Source organism: Camponotus floridanus, unplaced genomic scaffold (genome assembly GCF_003227725.1).
Source record: "Camponotus floridanus strain SB8 unplaced genomic scaffold, Cflo_v7.5 scaffold17, whole genome shotgun sequence".
Taxonomy (NCBI): domain Eukaryota; kingdom Metazoa; phylum Arthropoda; class Insecta; order Hymenoptera; family Formicidae; genus Camponotus; species Camponotus floridanus.
The window spans coordinates 2033734-2053831 of record NW_020229292.1 but is presented as its reverse complement, the minus strand read 5'-3'; the positions used below and the strand labels follow the sequence as shown (position 1 = coordinate 2053831).

The 20098-nt window shown below is 34.0% G+C and overlaps 1 protein-coding gene across 3 annotated transcripts in view; it reads right to left on the bottom strand.

Moving 5' to 3' along the window:
• Positions 1 to 2008: 2008 nt before the first annotated feature.
• Positions 2009 to 20098, bottom strand: part of LOC105257833 (epidermal growth factor receptor) — a 157584-nt gene continuing 139494 nt past the window's right edge. For 2 of the 3 annotated variants that reach the window (XM_025407249.1, XM_025407248.1), the window contains 10 exons: positions 10329 to 10664; positions 9607 to 9991; positions 8644 to 9320; positions 8249 to 8378; positions 7471 to 7781; positions 6755 to 7056; positions 5306 to 6514; positions 4447 to 4846; positions 4112 to 4291; positions 3066 to 3373 (listed from right to left, as the gene is read on the bottom strand). In XM_025407249.1, coding sequence (XP_025263034.1) covers positions 3066 to 3373; positions 4112 to 4291; positions 4447 to 4846; positions 5306 to 6514; positions 6755 to 7056; positions 7471 to 7781; positions 8249 to 8378; positions 8644 to 9320; positions 9607 to 9991; positions 10329 to 10664 — 4238 coding nt within the window. Of the gene's footprint in view, positions 3374 to 4111; positions 4292 to 4446; positions 4847 to 5305; positions 6515 to 6754; positions 7057 to 7470; positions 7782 to 8248; positions 8379 to 8643; positions 9321 to 9606; positions 9992 to 10328; positions 10665 to 20098 lie in introns of all 3 variants that reach the window. The other variant, XM_011268715.3, reaches the window with a different exon arrangement.

Below are 20098 nucleotides of genomic sequence, written 5' to 3'. Positions count from 1 at the left end.
TGTTTCAAAGTGATTTTACGCAAAATTCAAACTAATGTGTGACATATCTGAAAAAGTGGTTTGACATATGTCAAATATGTCAAAATGTATATGATTAGAAAATAAGTAATGCACATTAATTATATAAAATATTAAAATAAAATATATTAAATATATAAAAAATATAAAGTGTGATATGAATTACATATATTAAGTTTTTATATTTGAACAGCAGTCGCTCATCCTCAAATCTGCGACACACAATAAAAAACTGGCATTAATATGTGTAATTCATATCACGCTATATTTTTTATATATTTAATGTATTTTATTTTAATATTTTATATAATTAATGTGCATTACTTATTTTCTAATCATATACATTTTGACATATTTGACATATAACCACTTTTTCAGATATGTCACACATTAGTTTGAATTTTGCGTAAAATCGCTTTGAAACATCGTTGCCAGATATTAAATAGTCATGATGCGCAATTATAATAGGGTGGAAGTACGTCGTCCGAATATGCCTTAACACGGGCAAATTCAGGTGTTAAGGCATTTTGGTTGCCGAGTATACATTTCATAATAACTTTGATTGTTTTATAATGAAAAGAATATGAAAATATATTCGAAAGTTGGAGCTGTTAAAAAATGTAGTGCGATTAAAGAAAATATAAAAATAAAAATTACATATGTGATCCGATGATCCGATATCGTCATTACTTGCTTTTCAAATCATTTTACGATAATTTTATCAATTTTAAAATATTGACATTATATATATATACACATTGGAAAAAAGCGTCAATCTCGCGTGCACGCCCATGCTCATCTCTAGCAAATACTCGATATAGGACAGAGTTCCTGCGAAATTTATTAAATAGATATAGCGAAGATTCGTTTCGCGCTCATAAAATTTGTTCTCTCATGTACTTTTCTCTTTTTTTTTTTCCTGTACAACATGGCACGTCCTATCGTACTATTATTCGATACGGCTACGTACCGTATTTTCTGGCGATGTATTACTTATTGCGTAAAAATAACTCTCCTTTTTTTAGTTCGTTCGTGGAGACTTCAGTTCGCTTCGTTACTCGCTAAACTATATACAAATCGCGTTTCATATATAAAAATCGAAATAATTCCCGGCCGGGGAGCAATTTTATTGACCGCATAAACAAAGACGATGGCATAAGAGAAGGGAAAAACGCTGCTTGAGTCTCTTTGCTCCTCCGTAATTAAGTAAAATCATGTTTGCTCTCGTTGTGATAGATATGAATCGAGAGCGAATTTATCCTCGGCAGTAAAATGGGACAATGCAGGCTTCGCTGTCGTAGCTTACTGCTTGTGAAAGGAAGGAAGAAAAGTGCTACAATTGTCGTATTTGAAATATTTTGTCTCTGGCAAAAATAAAATATTCGTATCACAATTAGCGGCATGTCGCACAAATGCTTCGGCCCGGTTGCATTAATATCTGACAATTTGAGCGATGGATAATTAAATTTTTTCTTTCAAGATTTTTTCTTATTATATTTCTTCATACAATGAAGTATATTAAAATAAGAAATCGTATATAAATCGATTTAATTAATTAAAGACACTATTGCAAGCTGGCGTTTGTTGCGAAGCCGCTTAACCTTCGTCATTTTGAGCGAAAGTTTTATAAATGCTGTGCCGAAACACTTTTAAAAATGTTGATTAATCCTTCCAACGAGAACTCATCGAATAAAATATTAGAATAAAATATCGATAAAATATTTTAGTTTAATTATTATTGCCATTTCAATTATATGCTATATGAATTATTTTGTCATAAAAATTTAGAATTAATTTACATTTTTTTTCTCAATATTATAAAAATATTTTTAGTTAATAGTATACTAATATATACTAATATATACTAATATATACTAATATATACTAATATATACTAATTAATATATATACTAATAAATAGTATATATATATATACCAATTTTTATCTTTCTTATATGAAAAGAAATATAAGAAATGTGTTATTTAACGAAATAAGATGTTATTAACGAATTTATCTTTATATAAATGAATAAAATTAAAAAGTGGTAACAATTTCTAAAGGAAAAAATGCATTGAGCGATCTTTTGGGATACCTCGCTCGATATAAAGAAAATTCTTAAAGTAATTTTTGCACCATTAAAAATTTAACAACGACCACGAATCTCTTAAAAGCTCGCTGTGGACGCTGTGGACAGCCTTTATTTCCTCGACATTCGCACTTGTCGCGCCACAATCTTTCAATTATAAAATTCAATCGTGCCGAAAATGTACTGTTCTCTATTTTCATTCGTTAAAAAAGATTGATATCATTATCGTGAACATTGGTTTTCACGATCTAGATATCTCTGTAAGATAGTAGTGAGGAAAACAAGACCGGTTTAAGGCTATGAAAATCGTAAAAGCCATTCTCTTATGCCATTTTCTACATTTTAATTAACAAACATATATAGAAATTATAATTTTAATTATCTAATTTTAATTATCGAACATGTATAGAAATTATATATATTTTTTTTCAATAAAGGCTTCAACGTGTTGGGCCTTAAACCAGTCGGAAAGGAAGCTATTAAGCAGAGACGAACTTGGACGCTGTCGCTGCGAAATTAAGTCCTAGGATATACCTTACATCCTCGAGAAACTAGTACGGAAAGTTATTTATTTACAAGCCACGGCAAATGGCACGTTAAGAATATCTTTGCACTACTTGTTCGCGAGCATCGCCATCGCGCGATCCTCATTTCCGGTGCGTCCTCGTATAGTCTCTTCTTTTCCTCGTCCTATTTATATATCTCGTAAAATATACGTACAAAGGTCTCTAGCTTACATCTAATCACAATCAAGCGCGGCACTTGAGCGAAGTGTCCTCTCTAAGTACAATGTATCCTTTTTGGGAATTTAGTAACTTCAATGATGAGTTTCGTTTTCGCTACTTTTCCACGAGGCCGTTTGATTTACCTTGTTCCCGAAGTAAAGGCGTTTTCGATATAATAACCTCTAGTCCCATAGAGTTATGAGCTTCTCTCGTGTTCTCGATAGTACCACTAAAATCACACCGTGGTCTCGTTTTTCCTAAACGGCTTCAACGGTTGTAATTCTCGTTCCAGCCGGTCAAAATCGTTGTAGTACTCGTGATCCGACTCCTCCTCAGAACTCCTCTGCCTAACTTGAGATCCAAAGGCGCCGTTCGTTAGGACTTTCTCCAAGTTCAATGTAGGGATACCCAGAATCTGCGGCGTGAGTGGGCCCTCGTCTTGCGACATTAGATACTCCGGATTGTCCAGCGATGTTTTCCCTTGAATTATCAGGAAATCTGGACACTTCCGGATGTTGTTTAACTTAAGTTTCAGTTCGGATTCTGGAGATAAAATAAAAGTAATTTTTATTTTCATTCATTTTGTGAAGAAATAAATTAATATAATGAAAGAATAGCGTCATATATACGAAGTGTCAGGACAATCTCTTCCCAAAAAAGAGCTCTTGTAGCTTACGTTAATTGCAAATTACATATTTTTTCTTCGAAACAATTATGTGTTTTCTTTACACCAATTGATTCCTCTCATTATTTTGTACATAAAAGTATTAAGGTAATAAAAGTATTAAAATAAGGTAATAAAAGTATTAAGATAATCGAAAAATGAATATTTTATTTATTAGATATTTTATGGTTTATGTAAAATTAAGAGATTATTTCAAGACTCATAACTCGAAAAGTACTCGATAAAAAAAGACTTTATTATAGTGTTTTGAAAAGCTCTCGTATAAACTTTATTATAGTGTTTTGAAAAGCTCTCGAGGTAAGCTACAAGAGCTTTTTTTGGGAAGAGATTGCCCTAATACTCTGTAAAATAATGGATTGTAACTAATGAATTGTAATTATAAAGTATACAAACAATAAATAAATTAATAATTATATACAAAATTGCAAGAGAAATAGAAATAAATGAAATGAAAAAATTTTTTAAAGTAAAATTTATATATCTCATTCTCAAGAATATATATAAATATATATATATATATATATATATATATATATAATATTACAGAAATAGATTGAATTTATGTAAAAATAATAGCAAATTTCGCTTCTATTCACCTGGCGATTTAGACTCTCCGATGAGATCTATGTACTGTGTTTTGTTGGCTGGCAGTTGCGGCGACGGCATAAGATAATCATCTTCATCTAACGGTAAATCTAGCTTCAGATTTCCCACTTGAGCCTGTTGATGCGCGGACTGCACTTTAATCTCGAAACAATCGTCCGTCACGTCGCAATCTGAAATTAATCCATTTATTTCTGATCATTAAATAAATTCAACGTTGATTAACATGTACAATGTGATCCAACAATTATCAGACAATATTATAATTTTTATACAACAAAATTCTATTCATTTTTTTTTTTTTAAGAAAACACTTTATTCTGCTTACCTTTAACACCAACCATCTTCAAAGGATCTGAACAGTATCTCGAACTCGAGCTGTCGGATCCCACGACGTGTCCGCCATTGGGATGTGCGTAATGCGTGTACTGACTGGAATTACCGGCCTCATGCGACGCATTTCCGTTCCCGTGATTTCCGCCGTACCTCAAAAGCTCCCTGTCCCAGTTTTGCTGATTTTGCGGCGTCGGCGAATCAGCGGCGAGGGGCTTGCCGTTTGGCCAACATGATTTGACCGATGTGAGCGGCGGCGAGCCGGAAGTACTCGATGCGGAGATCACAGGCGGAAGGGGAGCCCGCGACTTGGGCTGCAGATACTCTTCGGCATCCACCAGAGCTTCTGGACCATCCATTGCTGATGCGAGATTTCGTATCATCTCTTTTTCATCCTGAAAATTTACATTATCCGCTCAAGATAACACGAAACTATGTATTTTGTAAAATTTTTTCTTAATTTTGTCTCTTGCTATTATATTTAATTACTATAGGAAAATTATTATAAAATTAAATTTGATCATTACATTCTAATAATATGTTTTCTTCTAATAATTTTTATCATTTATAATTCTTAGAAATTAATATTATTACCGTATTAATTTTATTTTAATTTTGTTTTATTTTAATATTTTAACGTATAAAATATACATTTTTTATTTGATCCAATCTATAGATAATGATATAACAAATTTAAAGTGTTACTGATAAGATTATAATATAATTATTATACAATTAATTCGATTATAATTTATCAGCAATTTTTTTCTTAACTGATATTGATAATATCGCTCTGCGATAATGGATAATTGTCCTTTATTTAAGTCTTTAGCAAATAAAGTAATATCAATTACCTGTAATGTATAAGGAGGCAATCTCATGTATTTATCTCCTTTAATGGCAAGATATCGGCCGGGATCTCTAGACATTTTTGCAAAGTCTTCGGCTAATTCCTTGAAGCTGGGTCTAGATTCGGCGTCGAGCATCCAACATTTTATCATAATCATGTACACGTCGATCGTGCAAATCGCGGGCTGCGGCAGCCTTTCGCCCTTTTCCAATAATTCGGGCACGTTTCGAGCGGGGACATTTTCGTACGGTCTACCGCCATAAGTGAGAACTTCCCAAATAGTCACTCCAAAAGCCCACACGTCCGATTTATGAGTGAACACTCGATGCTGAATGCATTCTAGTGCCAACCACTTGATCGGCATCTTCCCACCCGCGGCCTTGTATTGCTCTTCGTTGATATCCAACAGTTTGGCGAGACCGAAGTCGGTGATCTTCACGCAATTCGGAGTCTGTACGAGGACATTTCGCGCCGCTAAGTCTCGATGAACCAATCTCCTCTCCTCCAGGTAAGCCATACCTCTTGCGATCTGCGTGCACCAATTTAGCAGTGGCTTCGAGCCGATTTTGTCTTTGTACCTGCGTACAAAGTCCAACAAACATCCCAGGGGCATCAACTGAGTCACCAACATCATCTGCGACGTCATGCATACCGCAAGCAGCTGCAGCAGATTCGGATGCTCGACGCTGGCCATGATGTAAGCCTCGTCGAGAAATTCTTTGGACGTGTTCGCACCTGTACCATCGTGGAGAACCTTTATAGCGACTGGAATCTTCACGTTCTCTCCTTCGGGCACCCAAACACCTTTATATACATTGCCGAAAGCACCGTAACCCAGTATACCGCCTTTCCTCATCTCCTCTTCCTTGATTATCCGTAACTTGGCCAAATTCGGTTTCACGCCTGTCGGTCGAAGCGGCTCGTTGTCGTCCAAACCCGTCAAAGCCATCGTCATCTTCACCGTATTTTCCTTGGTCTTCGTCCTCCGCCAGTAGTAAATTATCGTAATAAAGCAGACGAATATCACCACCGTAAAGACCACAATTCCGGCCAGAATAGTTGGCTGAAGTTCATTATCTAATTGGAAGCTTAGGCCTATCGGCACGTCGGAGCAGTACGGATCGCTCTTTGGGGGGAAAACCTTGTGGGGATATTCCGATGGACAAACCTCCGTGCAATTGAAGGATGTCGAATTATCGCTGGGATTGCCATCCTAAAATATTGAATTATACAAAGTGATTAGCATTAAAATTGTCAAAATTCCTCTTCAACCTCAAACAAAATATATATCGTATACTGATAGGCTTTAACACCGATATACTTGTTACTTATTATTAGCTTATTTCTTATATTATTATATTTTATTTTTTTCATAAATTTATAATTTTAAATAATAATATTCTTAATATTCTTAAAATTTGTAAAATTATATTCTTAATATTGCATTGCATACCATGTAAATTTTGTAGTTTCGACATTTCTGGCACTGATCAGGGCCTGGTCCAGTGCACCCTCGACACTCCCCGAAGCACGGTATACATAGCTGCGTGTCAGCATCCGCGAAATGATCGGTAGGACATTCGTCCTCGCATTGCTCTCCCTTCTTGTACTTGGTGCACTGTTGACAGACCTGCTCGTGGAAGCCGTATCCTGTGCACTTACTGCAACGTGGGTGGCACTTGCGACAGACTGCCTTTCCGGCGAGAGGTTTTAAAGCACCTTGCTCCTGCGGACTCACCCACTCGTAATAATGTCCTGCGAGTTTGATACAAAACATACCTTGTTTATTCGTTTGCATAGATTTTATCCCATTATCATGAAATGTAAGAATTCATTTATTATTACTGTCACTAGCTTTCAATATTTTATTAACATAATATCAATTATCATCTATTTATATTTGTAAAATTAATAATAATAATAAATTAATAATATTAATAATAATAATTAATTAATTAATATTTAATTATATTTAATAATAAATATTAATAATTAATAAATAATATTAATAATAATAATTAATAATAATAATAATAATAATAATTAATAAAATTGATAATAATAATAATAATAATAATAACGTGAGATAATTTTTTCACAATATCAATTAGCGGCTATTAATTGAAGGATTGATATGTTGAAGGTATCATGAAAAGTCGTATGACTTACCATCAGGACATGACTCTTTCTTTTGCAAACATCCCTCTGGTACGTGCCCATTCATAATTGCCTTTTCGCAACTATGACATCCGTTGGCGCCTATGTTGTTCTCCGGTCCCTCGCAGCCGCCTACGCAGTTCTCGTGACAGTGTTTACACTGGCCATTGTCGTTGTATTTTGAGGATGGACACTTGGGCACACAGAACGGTCCATCTCGCACATGTTTACACTTGATGCATTGGTCGGCATTAGGACCAGTGCAGGAGTCGTCGCACTCCTCGTGACACATCTTACAAGTCTTTTCGTCCGCTTGATAAATCCTGACAACATAATCATAATTAACCGTTAAACGATATCGAAAAAATAAGGTATAAAATTAAAAGAAATAAATTTGCAACGAAAATAAAAAGATAAGGCGTAGAAAACTTAATAAAAATAAAAAATAAGATAAAGAGAGATGACTAAAAAATTGTTTGAATGTAATTAACGCTCACATGTTGTTGTGTATATGTTTGCCACACACATTCTGTTCAAGATTTAATACACGTGCGATTAATTAAAGCGATTAAGATGAGACGTGCTGCGCGATACATATACAATTTGCTTACAAAATGTGAATAAAAATAAAAAAGTGAGAATTATAACTCAAATTTTCGCTAAAAGACTTCGATTTACCTTTAATCCATGAACTAGGAAAGCAATTTTGATTGGAGAGAAATCGTACGTGTTATTGGAAATTTTAATTTAAAATTATAATTACACTGTATAATTATATTTCGATGCTTACCCTGGCGCAGTGCAATCTTGAAGACAATCATTTCCTAGGATTAAGTTTTTGCACGACAGACATTGCGCTTGTCCAGGTCCCCAGCATCCTTCGTTCGAGCATTGCTCGTCGCACACGAGGCCATCCTTAACTGCAATTTAAAATCAATACTCTATATTTTTATATAAAATAAATATATGTTTAAATGTTAATGCAATAATAATTATATAAATATTAATTTTATTTTTATATATTAATTTTTATATATTAATTTTATTTTTAATCCTAGTTTAAAAAAGAAAAAATGAAAAACACCTGCAGTAAACTTTTATTACAACGAATGTTAAATATTAATACTCAATATTTAGGGGATTTTCTCTTTTACACTTGTGTCTAAATCTTTTTAGCGTACTTACTGCATTCGCTCTCGTTTCGATTGTTCGATAAAAGACTTTCGTGTTCGGATGACTTCTTGATCCTGGTCCAATTGATACTCTGCGCGTAACATAAATTCTTGTTCTCCAAAATGGCAATCGAGCCGGAATAAATCTTCTTCAAGGAACTAAGTCCGAACGACACCAGAGAAGTCTTGACGACGTACAAGGATGCAAAATATTCCGTGAGCGTCCTGCCTCCGATCACCTCGAGATTGCGAAAGTACGAAAGGTTCCTGAAATCCTTATGATCTCCCTGGATATTGAGATACCCCGTAATCTCTTTTAAGGTTCTGAAGACTTCCAATCTGTCGGGATGCATCTTTTCGTATCGTCTGCCGAACGTGTAATTTGCGTAAACGTGTTGGAAGCCCTCGAAGCTCTGATCCAGGATCGTGATGGATCCTTCGATGATGGTGCAATCCTTGAAAGTCTCAATATTACCAGAATGCACTTTCTCGACGCCCTTGCAGGTTTTTGGACAGGGACCGTCACAGGGGACACACTCGCCGTTCATCGCCTTCTTCTTAGGTGGACAGGATCTCACACACGCGCCGTTGTCCTTCAAGAGATGTTCCGGACATCGTCTTACGCAGGTTGCCCCGTACGCGTATTTTCCATCAGGATTAGCTTCCCACGAATACGTCGTTGGATTATATCTGAAAGGTTTAATATTATAATTAATATTAATATTATAATATTATTAACTAATATTATTAATTAATATTATAATTAATATCATAATTAATATTTAGATACTGATTTACTTTCTTACTAATTTTACACCGTATAATTTGCATGAGTAAATCATTTGGCTCTTGTTGCGTGTTAATTATTACTTAGAAGAGTGTTATTTTAATTTTCTATTGTGTGTAAAGCATCTTTCGCAATCAGTTTTGCATCAGTTTCGTAGCAAAAAGACAGAAGAATCGTGATGTTACTTACTTTTGCATGGGCGGGCATTCCTGGGTGCACACGCCATCGTCGAAGAAATTCTTACAGGCAAGACAGTCGCTCTGTTTGGGACCGGTGCAGCCACCGGCGCAAAAAAGATGGCAACACTCGCGTGGATTAGGACCGAAACACCTGCCCTGCCAGCACTGAGGCGAGCAGTTCGTCTTCGAGTACTTTTGACAGTTCTCCGGACCCTCGCCCCAGCAACCCTGTTCGCAGCTCTCGTCGCATTCCGGACAATTGCGTTCCGGCGACGTAAAATTGTACACGTAAAAGTACCGGCCTCCCGGACCGGTAATTATTTCCTCCCAATTGATCGTCTTGATATGGCAGAGGTTATAGTTGTTGTACATGCCCACGCTCCCGTTGAGTATATCTATGGCGAAATCAATCGCGAGTTAGACACCATAGCTCGTCATAAATCTCTTCTTTAAATATTATTCATCCGGAGCCTTTCGATATCGAAAGATGATTTGTCAATCTTTACAAATGTTTAATTTTCGAAATAATTATTTAAGTAATTTATTGAAATAATTATTTAAGTAATTTATTGTAAATAATTATTTAAAATAATAATATTAATAATTAATGTTAATAATATCAATAATTTATATTACTTTATTTAAATAATTATTTAAATAATTAAAAAAATATCTGCGACGTGTTTGTCTCTTTACTAGCTTGAACGAGAGAATCAGAAACTAAAGACGTACCTCTAAGGGACGGCATCTCCAGGTTGTGCATCTGACACATCGTGACGAAGAGAGCGAACTCGTGGTCGTGAATATTGAGCTTGAAGAGGGTCCTACCACGGATGATTTGCAATCTCGGGAGGACGATCTTGGGCACGTCCACGTGACTGATGAGGACGTAACCCGTGACCTCCCGTATGTACTGGAGGAAGCTGAGGTCGAATGATTTGTTCTGGAGCCATGTGATCTCCAGATTGCCATCGACGTAAGTACAGTTGGTGTACCGGTCTCGAAGATTCCGGTAGTGATGCTGTTTGTTGGACGGCACGGACAGACGGCCATTGGTACCGATGCAAACTGCAAGCATAATAATTTGCAAATTATATTTATTTTTATAAGCAAATTAATTATATTTATTTTTATCAGCAAATTAAATTATATTTATAAATTATATATAGCACAAATATAAACAAAGTGTAAAGAAATTATTATTATTTAGATTTTTATACATTTTTTCTTGATTAATTTCTTAAAATGGTAGATAATAAATATCTTTTAGATGATCATAGATAATAATGGCAGCAATATACAATTATTTCTTTTTCGTTCACATCAACTAGTTCATGCCTAATCAAAAATGTGAATCTAGTATTATTATTATTCATTAATATCTGCTTTTAAAAACACTATCAATTTATTATGTTGAATGAATTGATTTCCTAAAATTAAAATTGAAACACATTGGAGGTGTGTGACTTTACGATAATTGTTTATCAATAAGTTGTATACGACAGTTTCTTCCAGATACATAGGTAGGCGTTCAACGTGGCACGATTATTGAGCAATTCGAATAACGGTCCAGAGAGTGAAGCCAAATATTGAGATTGAGGATGCGTGATTTTTATGTGGTAGAGAAAACCGCGTTATTCATTTCCGATTACGATAGTTTGTAGGCACCACCCACACTAAATAGTATATTCCCGCGATCTATAGATAGCGTTTTATCTATGAAACGTATATTAGTGGGCGAACCACCTCCATAATGTACTGTACACGCATTGCCGTGATTTCATTGTGCAATTATGATAGTACATTCGGAGATATAGTGTTATAAAATTCATACGTAAGTTATAGTAAATGGAGCCATTTTCCATATCTCTTGTCGAAATTGCCTATTGATTCGTGTATTTTCGAAAATTAATGTTAATTGAAAATCATTTATACATAAGTTCCACACATAAGAGAGTTGTTTTTACATAAATAGATTTAAAATATATGATTCTTCCTTTAAAAGAACATAAAGTTTCTATTTTGTACAACTGAAAAAAACAAAATTAATATTTATCGATACATAATATTACACTTTTATTATGCAGTTTCTTAATACGAGCTAATTAAAGCACAGGAAACGCAAATTTAAGTCAAATATCTTACGTAAATTTTGCATCTTTTATTTATATCTTTAATGTATAACTATAATATAAATTTTTTTTATAGAAGTAATTATAGAATTTTATTACGTATTATTATACGAAAAATCTTTATGATTTTTATTATATTTTCTTTACTAGAAATAAATATTATAAAAAGAATATTATTAAGAGAATATTATAAAAGAATATTATTAAAGAGAATTGAATATCAGTCTTAAATATTCTTTCACAATTTTTTCTTGACGAATCACAGAAGCCAAAAAATTCGCTTTTTTCTACTTATTTAATTTTACATATTTAATTTTTATTTAAGATAATATTTATTATAAAATACTACGAGAGGAAGAAAAAAAAGAAATAACACAAATTTTGAAATATTAGACCATAATTCTCGCTACAAAAATTCAGTAATGATATAATGACTACTAATCAGCAGGACCAGACACTATAAAATACAGAGTAATCGAGCGGCCAAGCATTTAAGGATGTATTGGACGGACCGTATGTCTCAAAAGTTAATCCAAAGTATTAAAGTTGGGCAGAATACGAATTCTAATTGATCAAAAATTTTTTAAAAGTCACGAAATCATACTTCAAAGTATTCTTTAATATAAATAGGTCTTAATTTCCAAAAAAATGTTGCCACGTTTTATCATCAATATTGTTAAACCGATAATCATAGTTATTTTTTAATAATAATTTCAAGACGAGCAAGTAAATCGTTTTAAAACTTTGTGGGAACATTTTTACATGTATGAAGAATATAATATTACAAAATGAAATTTTTATCATTGTTTTTTTATAGTTTGTGAATAATTTATTATCTGTCCCTTGAACGTTTACATAAGATCCTATGTTAAAATCGCAAAATTCAAAAATTAATAACTTTTAAAGGAGCAGGTAAAAAAATTTGAAATAATTCATGACGATTTAGAATGTTATTAAGAATGTTAAATTAAAAATTTACGGCGATCTCATTGATTGTAATATATCTCCAATACATCCTTAAGAGAAGGATTACTTTAAGGATACCTTTATTAGATAGCTTTGCGCAAGTCGCTTACTCGCAAAGAAATAACAGGGGGCATAGTCGCACGTTCATCCCCCCGGAATTTGGTTTTGCTCAAAGCTTAAATCTCGACTCGCATCCTCGCAAACAGTTCGCAAACGAGCGGCGGCCGCCTTTCGCCGCGATCGGCATCCGGTATCGAAAGAGCGGTCTTAATCTGAGCGACGATCGGAATCATGCGAAAATAATTGCGCGGTAAGGACGTTCTTCTTGCGCGAGATATCCGAGGGAGATGCGCCGCAGAAGAAGGCTCGTCGTCGTCGCCGGAGATCACGAAGGGGAAGAAACGGCGGAGCGGACATGTACTCGAGTACCGGGGTATCCGTATCGACCAGATGCTACCTGAGAGAGCCACGGGATGCCAAATGCACGTAGCGTGACATGGCGCCAGGGTTCGAGAATGCGGATCGAGCGTGCATCTGCATCGGCGATGGGACCGGCCGTAGGTTTTCTGCCGCCCTATCTCGCAAATCCGAGTCGCATCACAGATGAATGACTTGATTCTCATAATGAGAAGGTATGGCAAATATTTGTCAAAGATGTTCGATGATTTTTTTATCTAAGAATGACTGTGAAAAATTGCAGGATATATGGATAATTTAATGGGACAATTTTTTGTAATTGAATAAAATTTTCTCCGAAAATTTATTTATTTAAAATTTTCTTCGAAAATTTATTTAGTTAAAATATTCTTGGAAAATTTATTTATTTAAAATTTTCTCGGAAAATTTATCCATCCTCGAGATCGATGATGAACATTAAATTAAACATCGATCAGATTTCTTGAATTGAATTTTTTATTGAAATATCTATGAAATGTTTGATGATTCTTTGCAGAGGAATAGAAAACAAGGAAGAATTTAAAATTAAGGACTTTATGACTTGATAAAGAATTTTCCTCTTTAATGGAAAGCCAATCAAATAGTGACTTTTATTAAATAGAAGCGCAAACAGCTTCCTTTCTAAGTATCTTTTTTCATCGCATATTATCGCTCATCGACATTAAATCATTTACTTAGATACAAAAAATTTTCTGCTTTATTCTCATCATTTAGTATTATTTTGCATTCCATGCAGTTGTACTTTGCTCTTTCTTGAGGAAAACAATCGTATCATAGAAGTTCTACGAGAATAAGAATAATGAATAGTTCTCAGAATTGTTTAAAGATATATTTTTTCCTCTTTCTAAACATTTTCTACGTTTATTTTTTACGTTTGTATCACGAACAAACCGATTTCTCACTTCAAAAAATCAATCTTCATTAATAATCCAATTTTTATAGCTTCCAAGATTGCATTTTTACTTGTAGCATAAATAGAAAAAATATGGAGTTAAAATTAATATACTTTTTTTTCTAAACTCGTAAAATATAGAACTTTAATTATCTCGATTTTCTCTCGAACATAATTGAAACCACAAAGTAATAAATCATCACAAGCAACCTAAAATAAGTTTTAGTTCATATTCTTATTAACTTTACTGTTTATATATTATCTAAATATCGTTGTTAAAAGGGATAATCTCTCTCTACGCAAGTCCTTGACATTTCTACAGATAGTAAAATTTTTATAGCTGGCTAGCAATCGATAAAATGCACCGACCGACAAATGAATTGCGATCTAGACCGAAGAAAATGACGATTCGAACTGACAAGTCAAGAGAAACTTATGCTCGCTGCAAGGACCTTTCGATAAAAGGGAATACTACGAGCAAGATGGGAACGGATAGATGTTAGACAGGATAGAGGTTCACTGAGAAGTGTTAAGGTCGACGGGCCGACACCTTCCTCGTTTTCGTTTTCCAACCTTCGAGGCTCTCTCTCTCTCTCTCTCTCTCTCTCTCTCTCTCTCTCTCGCGCGCGCGCGCGCGCGAGACACGAAATTCATCATTAGATGGTCGGGACCAGGGATACATCCCGACAGAAACGTGGTGATTATCCCCGACGGCAGGGCTGCGAAAATTGCCCGGCCAGAGACGCGCGTAGAATTAACATTCTGCCAAATTTACGACGCTCTCATCGTAGCCGAAAACAATAGCGGCGATATATTGATTACGCGCGTGGTGCGAATATTGCCCTCTTCATTATTACCTGCAAAGTTTGCACGAGAAATATAAAATTTCGCTAAATTCATATCACGAGCAATTATCATAATTCGAAAATAATGCAGGAAAATTATAATGCTTATAATTGAGGCATTAATTCGCCACGGGATGATTATCTTTCGCAATCGAAGGGGAATGAATTTAGCCGAAGTGGCCAATTATTTAAAAAAAAAAAAAAGAAAAATGAAGAAAAGAGGAACATGCGAATTTAACTCATTTAATTTAAAGAAACTCTCGTATAAGATTATGTACAGAAGTCTCTCCCCGGGTGTTGTAAAAAGGTAATATTTATGCCTAACATTTGTACAACGAAAAGAGAATGGCAGCCTGGAGGTTTACAGTCTCAAATGTAGCTTTAAATGCGTGAACGATAAATCTGACAAAAACCGCGAAATATAAGAGGCGTGGAGGACTTGGGACATGAAGAAGCGAGCGAGCTGGCAGGACGCTGAAATCCCGCGGTGAGATGCGATGAGGTTTCTTTTGTGAAAGCAGCACGACGCGCTGAGCCATGCGTGGTCCACCGACCACCTTCTAGGAGGAGAGCATCGATTTTTATGCGCTTTAAAATGCCTCCTTCTCCTCCATTAAAGGCCTAAAGTAATATGAAATAACCACATGCTGATGGCGGCGGTGGCGGCGACGGCGGTGCCGTTTATTTGAGCTCGTAAACATCGATACCGTCGAGCTCGCGCAACCCTCACCATCAAAATCGTTTCTGGGTTTTAAGGCTTCTCTTTGCCTGCCTCTCTCTCTCTCTCTCTTTCTCTTTCTCTCTCGATCCTCCTGTAAGAGAGAGCCTTCGGCTAAATGCCCGACGAAATAAAACCCAGGTATCGTAAACGCGCGAAATAACTATCGACTCGAGCTTGTTCGAAAAGAGAAAAAATGAATTCAAGGTGAGAATGAAATTTCAGAGAATGGATAAGAGAGAGAGAAAAATATTAAAATTACGAGGAAAGAAAAAGAGAGAGAGGATTTATTATTTGGAGTCAATCATCCTCTGATAAGAACAATATAAAATAATAAATAAATGAATGACAATATGAAATACAGAAGAGTATTATTAAATAATATAGAAGAAAATAAAAATAATGAAATAAAATTAATAAAATAAGTAAAATTGATATGATAAACGATAAAAAATAAATGATAAATTGATGTAATAAATTATAAGATAAATAATAAAATAATAAAATAAATAAAATCGATATTAACATAAAAAATATTAATAAATAATTAAAATTAAAAAGTACACTCACACGCGTAAAAATAAATACTCTTTACTTTTCCGAAAAATAAATATAAACTATTATAAATGAGAAAAAATTGAAAAGATAGGAAAAAATAAATTGAAAGAAAAAAAATAGGATTTTGAAAACTGGAAAAGGACAGTAGGAACAGACACCGTCGCAAAAGCGAAATAATGAACTCCATTTCGTGAAAATGAACTTCATAATACTCTCGAACATCCAGACGAACATCCAGACACTGATCCGCAGTAAAACGAATCACGATGTAAATATGAGTCTGCCATTTATTTCGAAGAAGCACTTTGCAGCATAATTCACGAATAGAATGGAGGCACGAGAGGATATTAAAAGAACGAAGCAATCTGCTCGTAACTCTGCCTAACGGTTTCCGCATTTCAGCGAAGCCTTATGGCGAGGCTCAAAGTGAGAAATTTATGCGGACATTTGCACTCCCTTTATATGCAGGTATTCTGATTTTTCCCTTCTCAAAGTGAGCACCATTCCTTTCCGACGTGGATGACTTTAAAACAAGCTTAGAATAGATCAAACCCAATAATCTTGTGCCATCGCAGATGATCCTTTCACCAGTTTCTTCATAATATTCTCATTTGCTTGATTAATCAGAAATATGGTTTCGTCCAAGATGATCGGCCGATCGTTGAAAATACCCCAACTTGTAGCTGAAGAAAGAGAGAGAAGCAGAAAGACCGCATAAAAGTGTATCGAGCTTTCGTCGAGATTCAAGACGAATCGCTTTGTCATCACGATCGTTCAGTTACAACCCTGACCAGCCTCCAGTGTATGAACTTACAACGCGGGGGAGAGCGAAGGACGAGAGGGGTACATCCGAGTTGTATAAGTCGGGGTTGTATAAGTCCGGCGTATACGTTATAACCGTGGCGTAACATTAATAGCTTTATGGTTTATTGCTTTCGAGTCTGCGGTTAAGCTCCTCCACTCCCTGCGGCGCGGCCAGACCGAAGGCTACGATGCGGTACGCGTCTCCGCTCGTGTAACTTCATTTTTCGATTTCATTATGTCGGCGGCGCGATGGCGTTTTATTCACGTCACTCCGTTCGATCGTGACTCTTGCTCCTGCTCCTGCGGACCATCTTCTCGCGCATTCGCCTTGCGTTATGTTCGAATCAACTCTCTTTGATGTACTTTGGCCTATAGGCGTACAATCGAAGAATCAAGAATAATGCAGACTTGAATTGCAGGAGATAAATCTAGGGAAGAGAGAGAGAGATAAAATTGAGAACTCGTTCATCGCAATGGTGTGCATAATTTTAAAATTATTCGTTTTACTGCGATATTTATTTTATTTTTGGTTTTAGCAAAGTCGACGGAAGAGTTTGAATAAATTACGAATTATTCTAAACAATGCATCTTTTGAGATTCATTTCTAATAAGCTTTGATTTTTAATTTTTATTTTTTATTTATTTTTTATTTTTTAATTTTTAATTTTTATCGTTTTTATGATATGACTATAAAATAAATTATAAATTCGTTTTAGTTATTAAAAGAAGGCTTTTGCACATAATTTTGTTAATAAAGATATAAAATTAATAATCTACTTCTATTAACAAGATTAAGTGTAGTAACAATTGTCTCACGTACCTCATCTGAGATGGATTATAGTTGAAATGAATAACGAGTTATGCAAAAATAAATTTATATTATAAAAACTCATTGAAATTCTCTTATTTTATAGATATATTTTATTTAGAAAAATATCTCTAAGAAACATTTCCTTAAAATAAGTCCTAATGAGCTTTTAATATAAATTATCTTCTATTTTAAAAGACTTAAGAGAGGAGTATCACATTAAAAACAATAAAATAACTTTGCAGAAAATTTTTTTTCACAATCTCACATTTTAAGAAATACATATTTTTAATTTTGCAACGTTTGAACAACATCTATCTACGATAATAACCGATATTTATCAATTTTATGGTAATAATTGACACATGTTGATTTTTCAGGTCATGTCAGGAGGCGATGTCATTAAATCGCGATGCGAAAGTGTTTTGAGAAAATTGTCGGACACATTGTTCTCGTTTTTTTGACGCGTGTCGCGCGTTAATAAAGCGCAAAGTGAGGCGAGGAAATAATGACGAATCGAAATGAAGTACCGAGGGCGGCAAGACAAGGAACAGATGACAGTGTGTGGAATGCGCTTTGTTCGTTTCTCTCTCTCCCGACGATACATTCTATATTTACCGCGTCTCTCTTTGCGTTCTATCTCCTTCTCTCGATCATCCGTAACGGCTCCTTATGCGTCCCTCTTTGTCTTTCTCTCATCTCACCTCAGCAGCCGGCGAGCTGGACCACGCGTTCACCGAGAGGGCACGCGAACTCTCACGTTTACCTCCCGGATGCAGAACACCGACTTTCGATCAGTGCTCGTCGCGAACGTTAACTTCTTCATTATCATATTATAAAATGACGAGCAGAATTTTTCTCTAAATTTTCTTTTCTCCAATCTTTCATAATTGCATCTAAAAAGTCAATTTCTTAAAAATTTTTTAAATATTTTATTATTTAAATATTTTTTAAATATTTTTTAAATATTTTTCTGGAATATATAATTAATCTTATAGAGGTTATTAATAAAAACATCTATTGATTGCGTCAACTTCTTCAAAATTTTTTAAATATTTTTATTATTTATATAGTTTTTAAATATTTTTCTGCAATATATAATTAATCTTATAGAGACTATTAATAAAATGCAAATTACACATAAGGAAAGAAAAAAGAAATATATATATAAAGCTTACATATTTATATTATATTTCTATTAAAAAGCTATTAAAAGCTATTAAAATTCTATTAAAAGCTTTCAATGTGTGAACTGAAATAATAATGCATTTTTGTTTTAATTGTAGAGAACTGAAATTTTGAAATTCATGATATGCATTCTTTATCTAAACAAATACTTTAAAGTATCTGCAATCTTGTAAAATAAAAACTATTTCAAGCAGAATTAGCATTGAATATATAAATACAATAGCAGAGAGATTTTATCTCAAACTAGTACTACTAATGCAATTTACACAAATATCTTAAATATCGTAAATGAAGTGGGAGATAACAATTACAAATATACCATAGGGTGTCGTAAAAATCACTATGATGGAGAGAATTAATGCTTTTCACTACGTTGTTCAACTAGATTGCACGCGATAACGTTGATTCAGGATTCAATGCGACTTTAGGAACTAAGATTTATGTGCTATTTAGTCAAAAGAAAACTCTATGTTGCTGTCATCTGGAAAGATAAATTTCCTTCATCCAGTATACAAACTTTCTGCGCGGAAAAATGGAATTTAATTTATAGCGGTAAACACGTTTTCTTCATCGAAAGATACTTGTTAGTGACTGGATAGCATAATGCATTGTGTTTTCGCGATAAACGTGCTTGTATACATACAATTGCTTTGCTAATTATTCAAACCAAATACCTAATAAGCACCTAATAAGCATTTCATTGAACTGAGCTAAGCTTTTCAACAATATTTAAATTCTCTTTTTATTTAGTAAATTTTATTGATAGATTTTAATAAATTAAATCCTATTTATATATTTTAATAAATTCATAGAATGGATAATTCAATTATTGTTCACTTCTTTTTTACATATTTTGTGATTATAATAAGATTTATATAAATTACATATCTTAAAATAACAAAATAATACAACAAATTAATACTGCTGAACTTTAGATTAATTTAAAATATCTCGTTATTATAATAAAAATTTGGATATTAATGTCTAGTTTACAGTGATTAATTCTAAAAATTAGCAATATAAATTTTTTTAATTGTGCCATACATCCTATATTTTCAGGAAAAAACATATACGAGAGCGAAGATATATTGTGAGCAAAATTCATCAGCTGATCGAGACAAAGACTCGAGGAGCT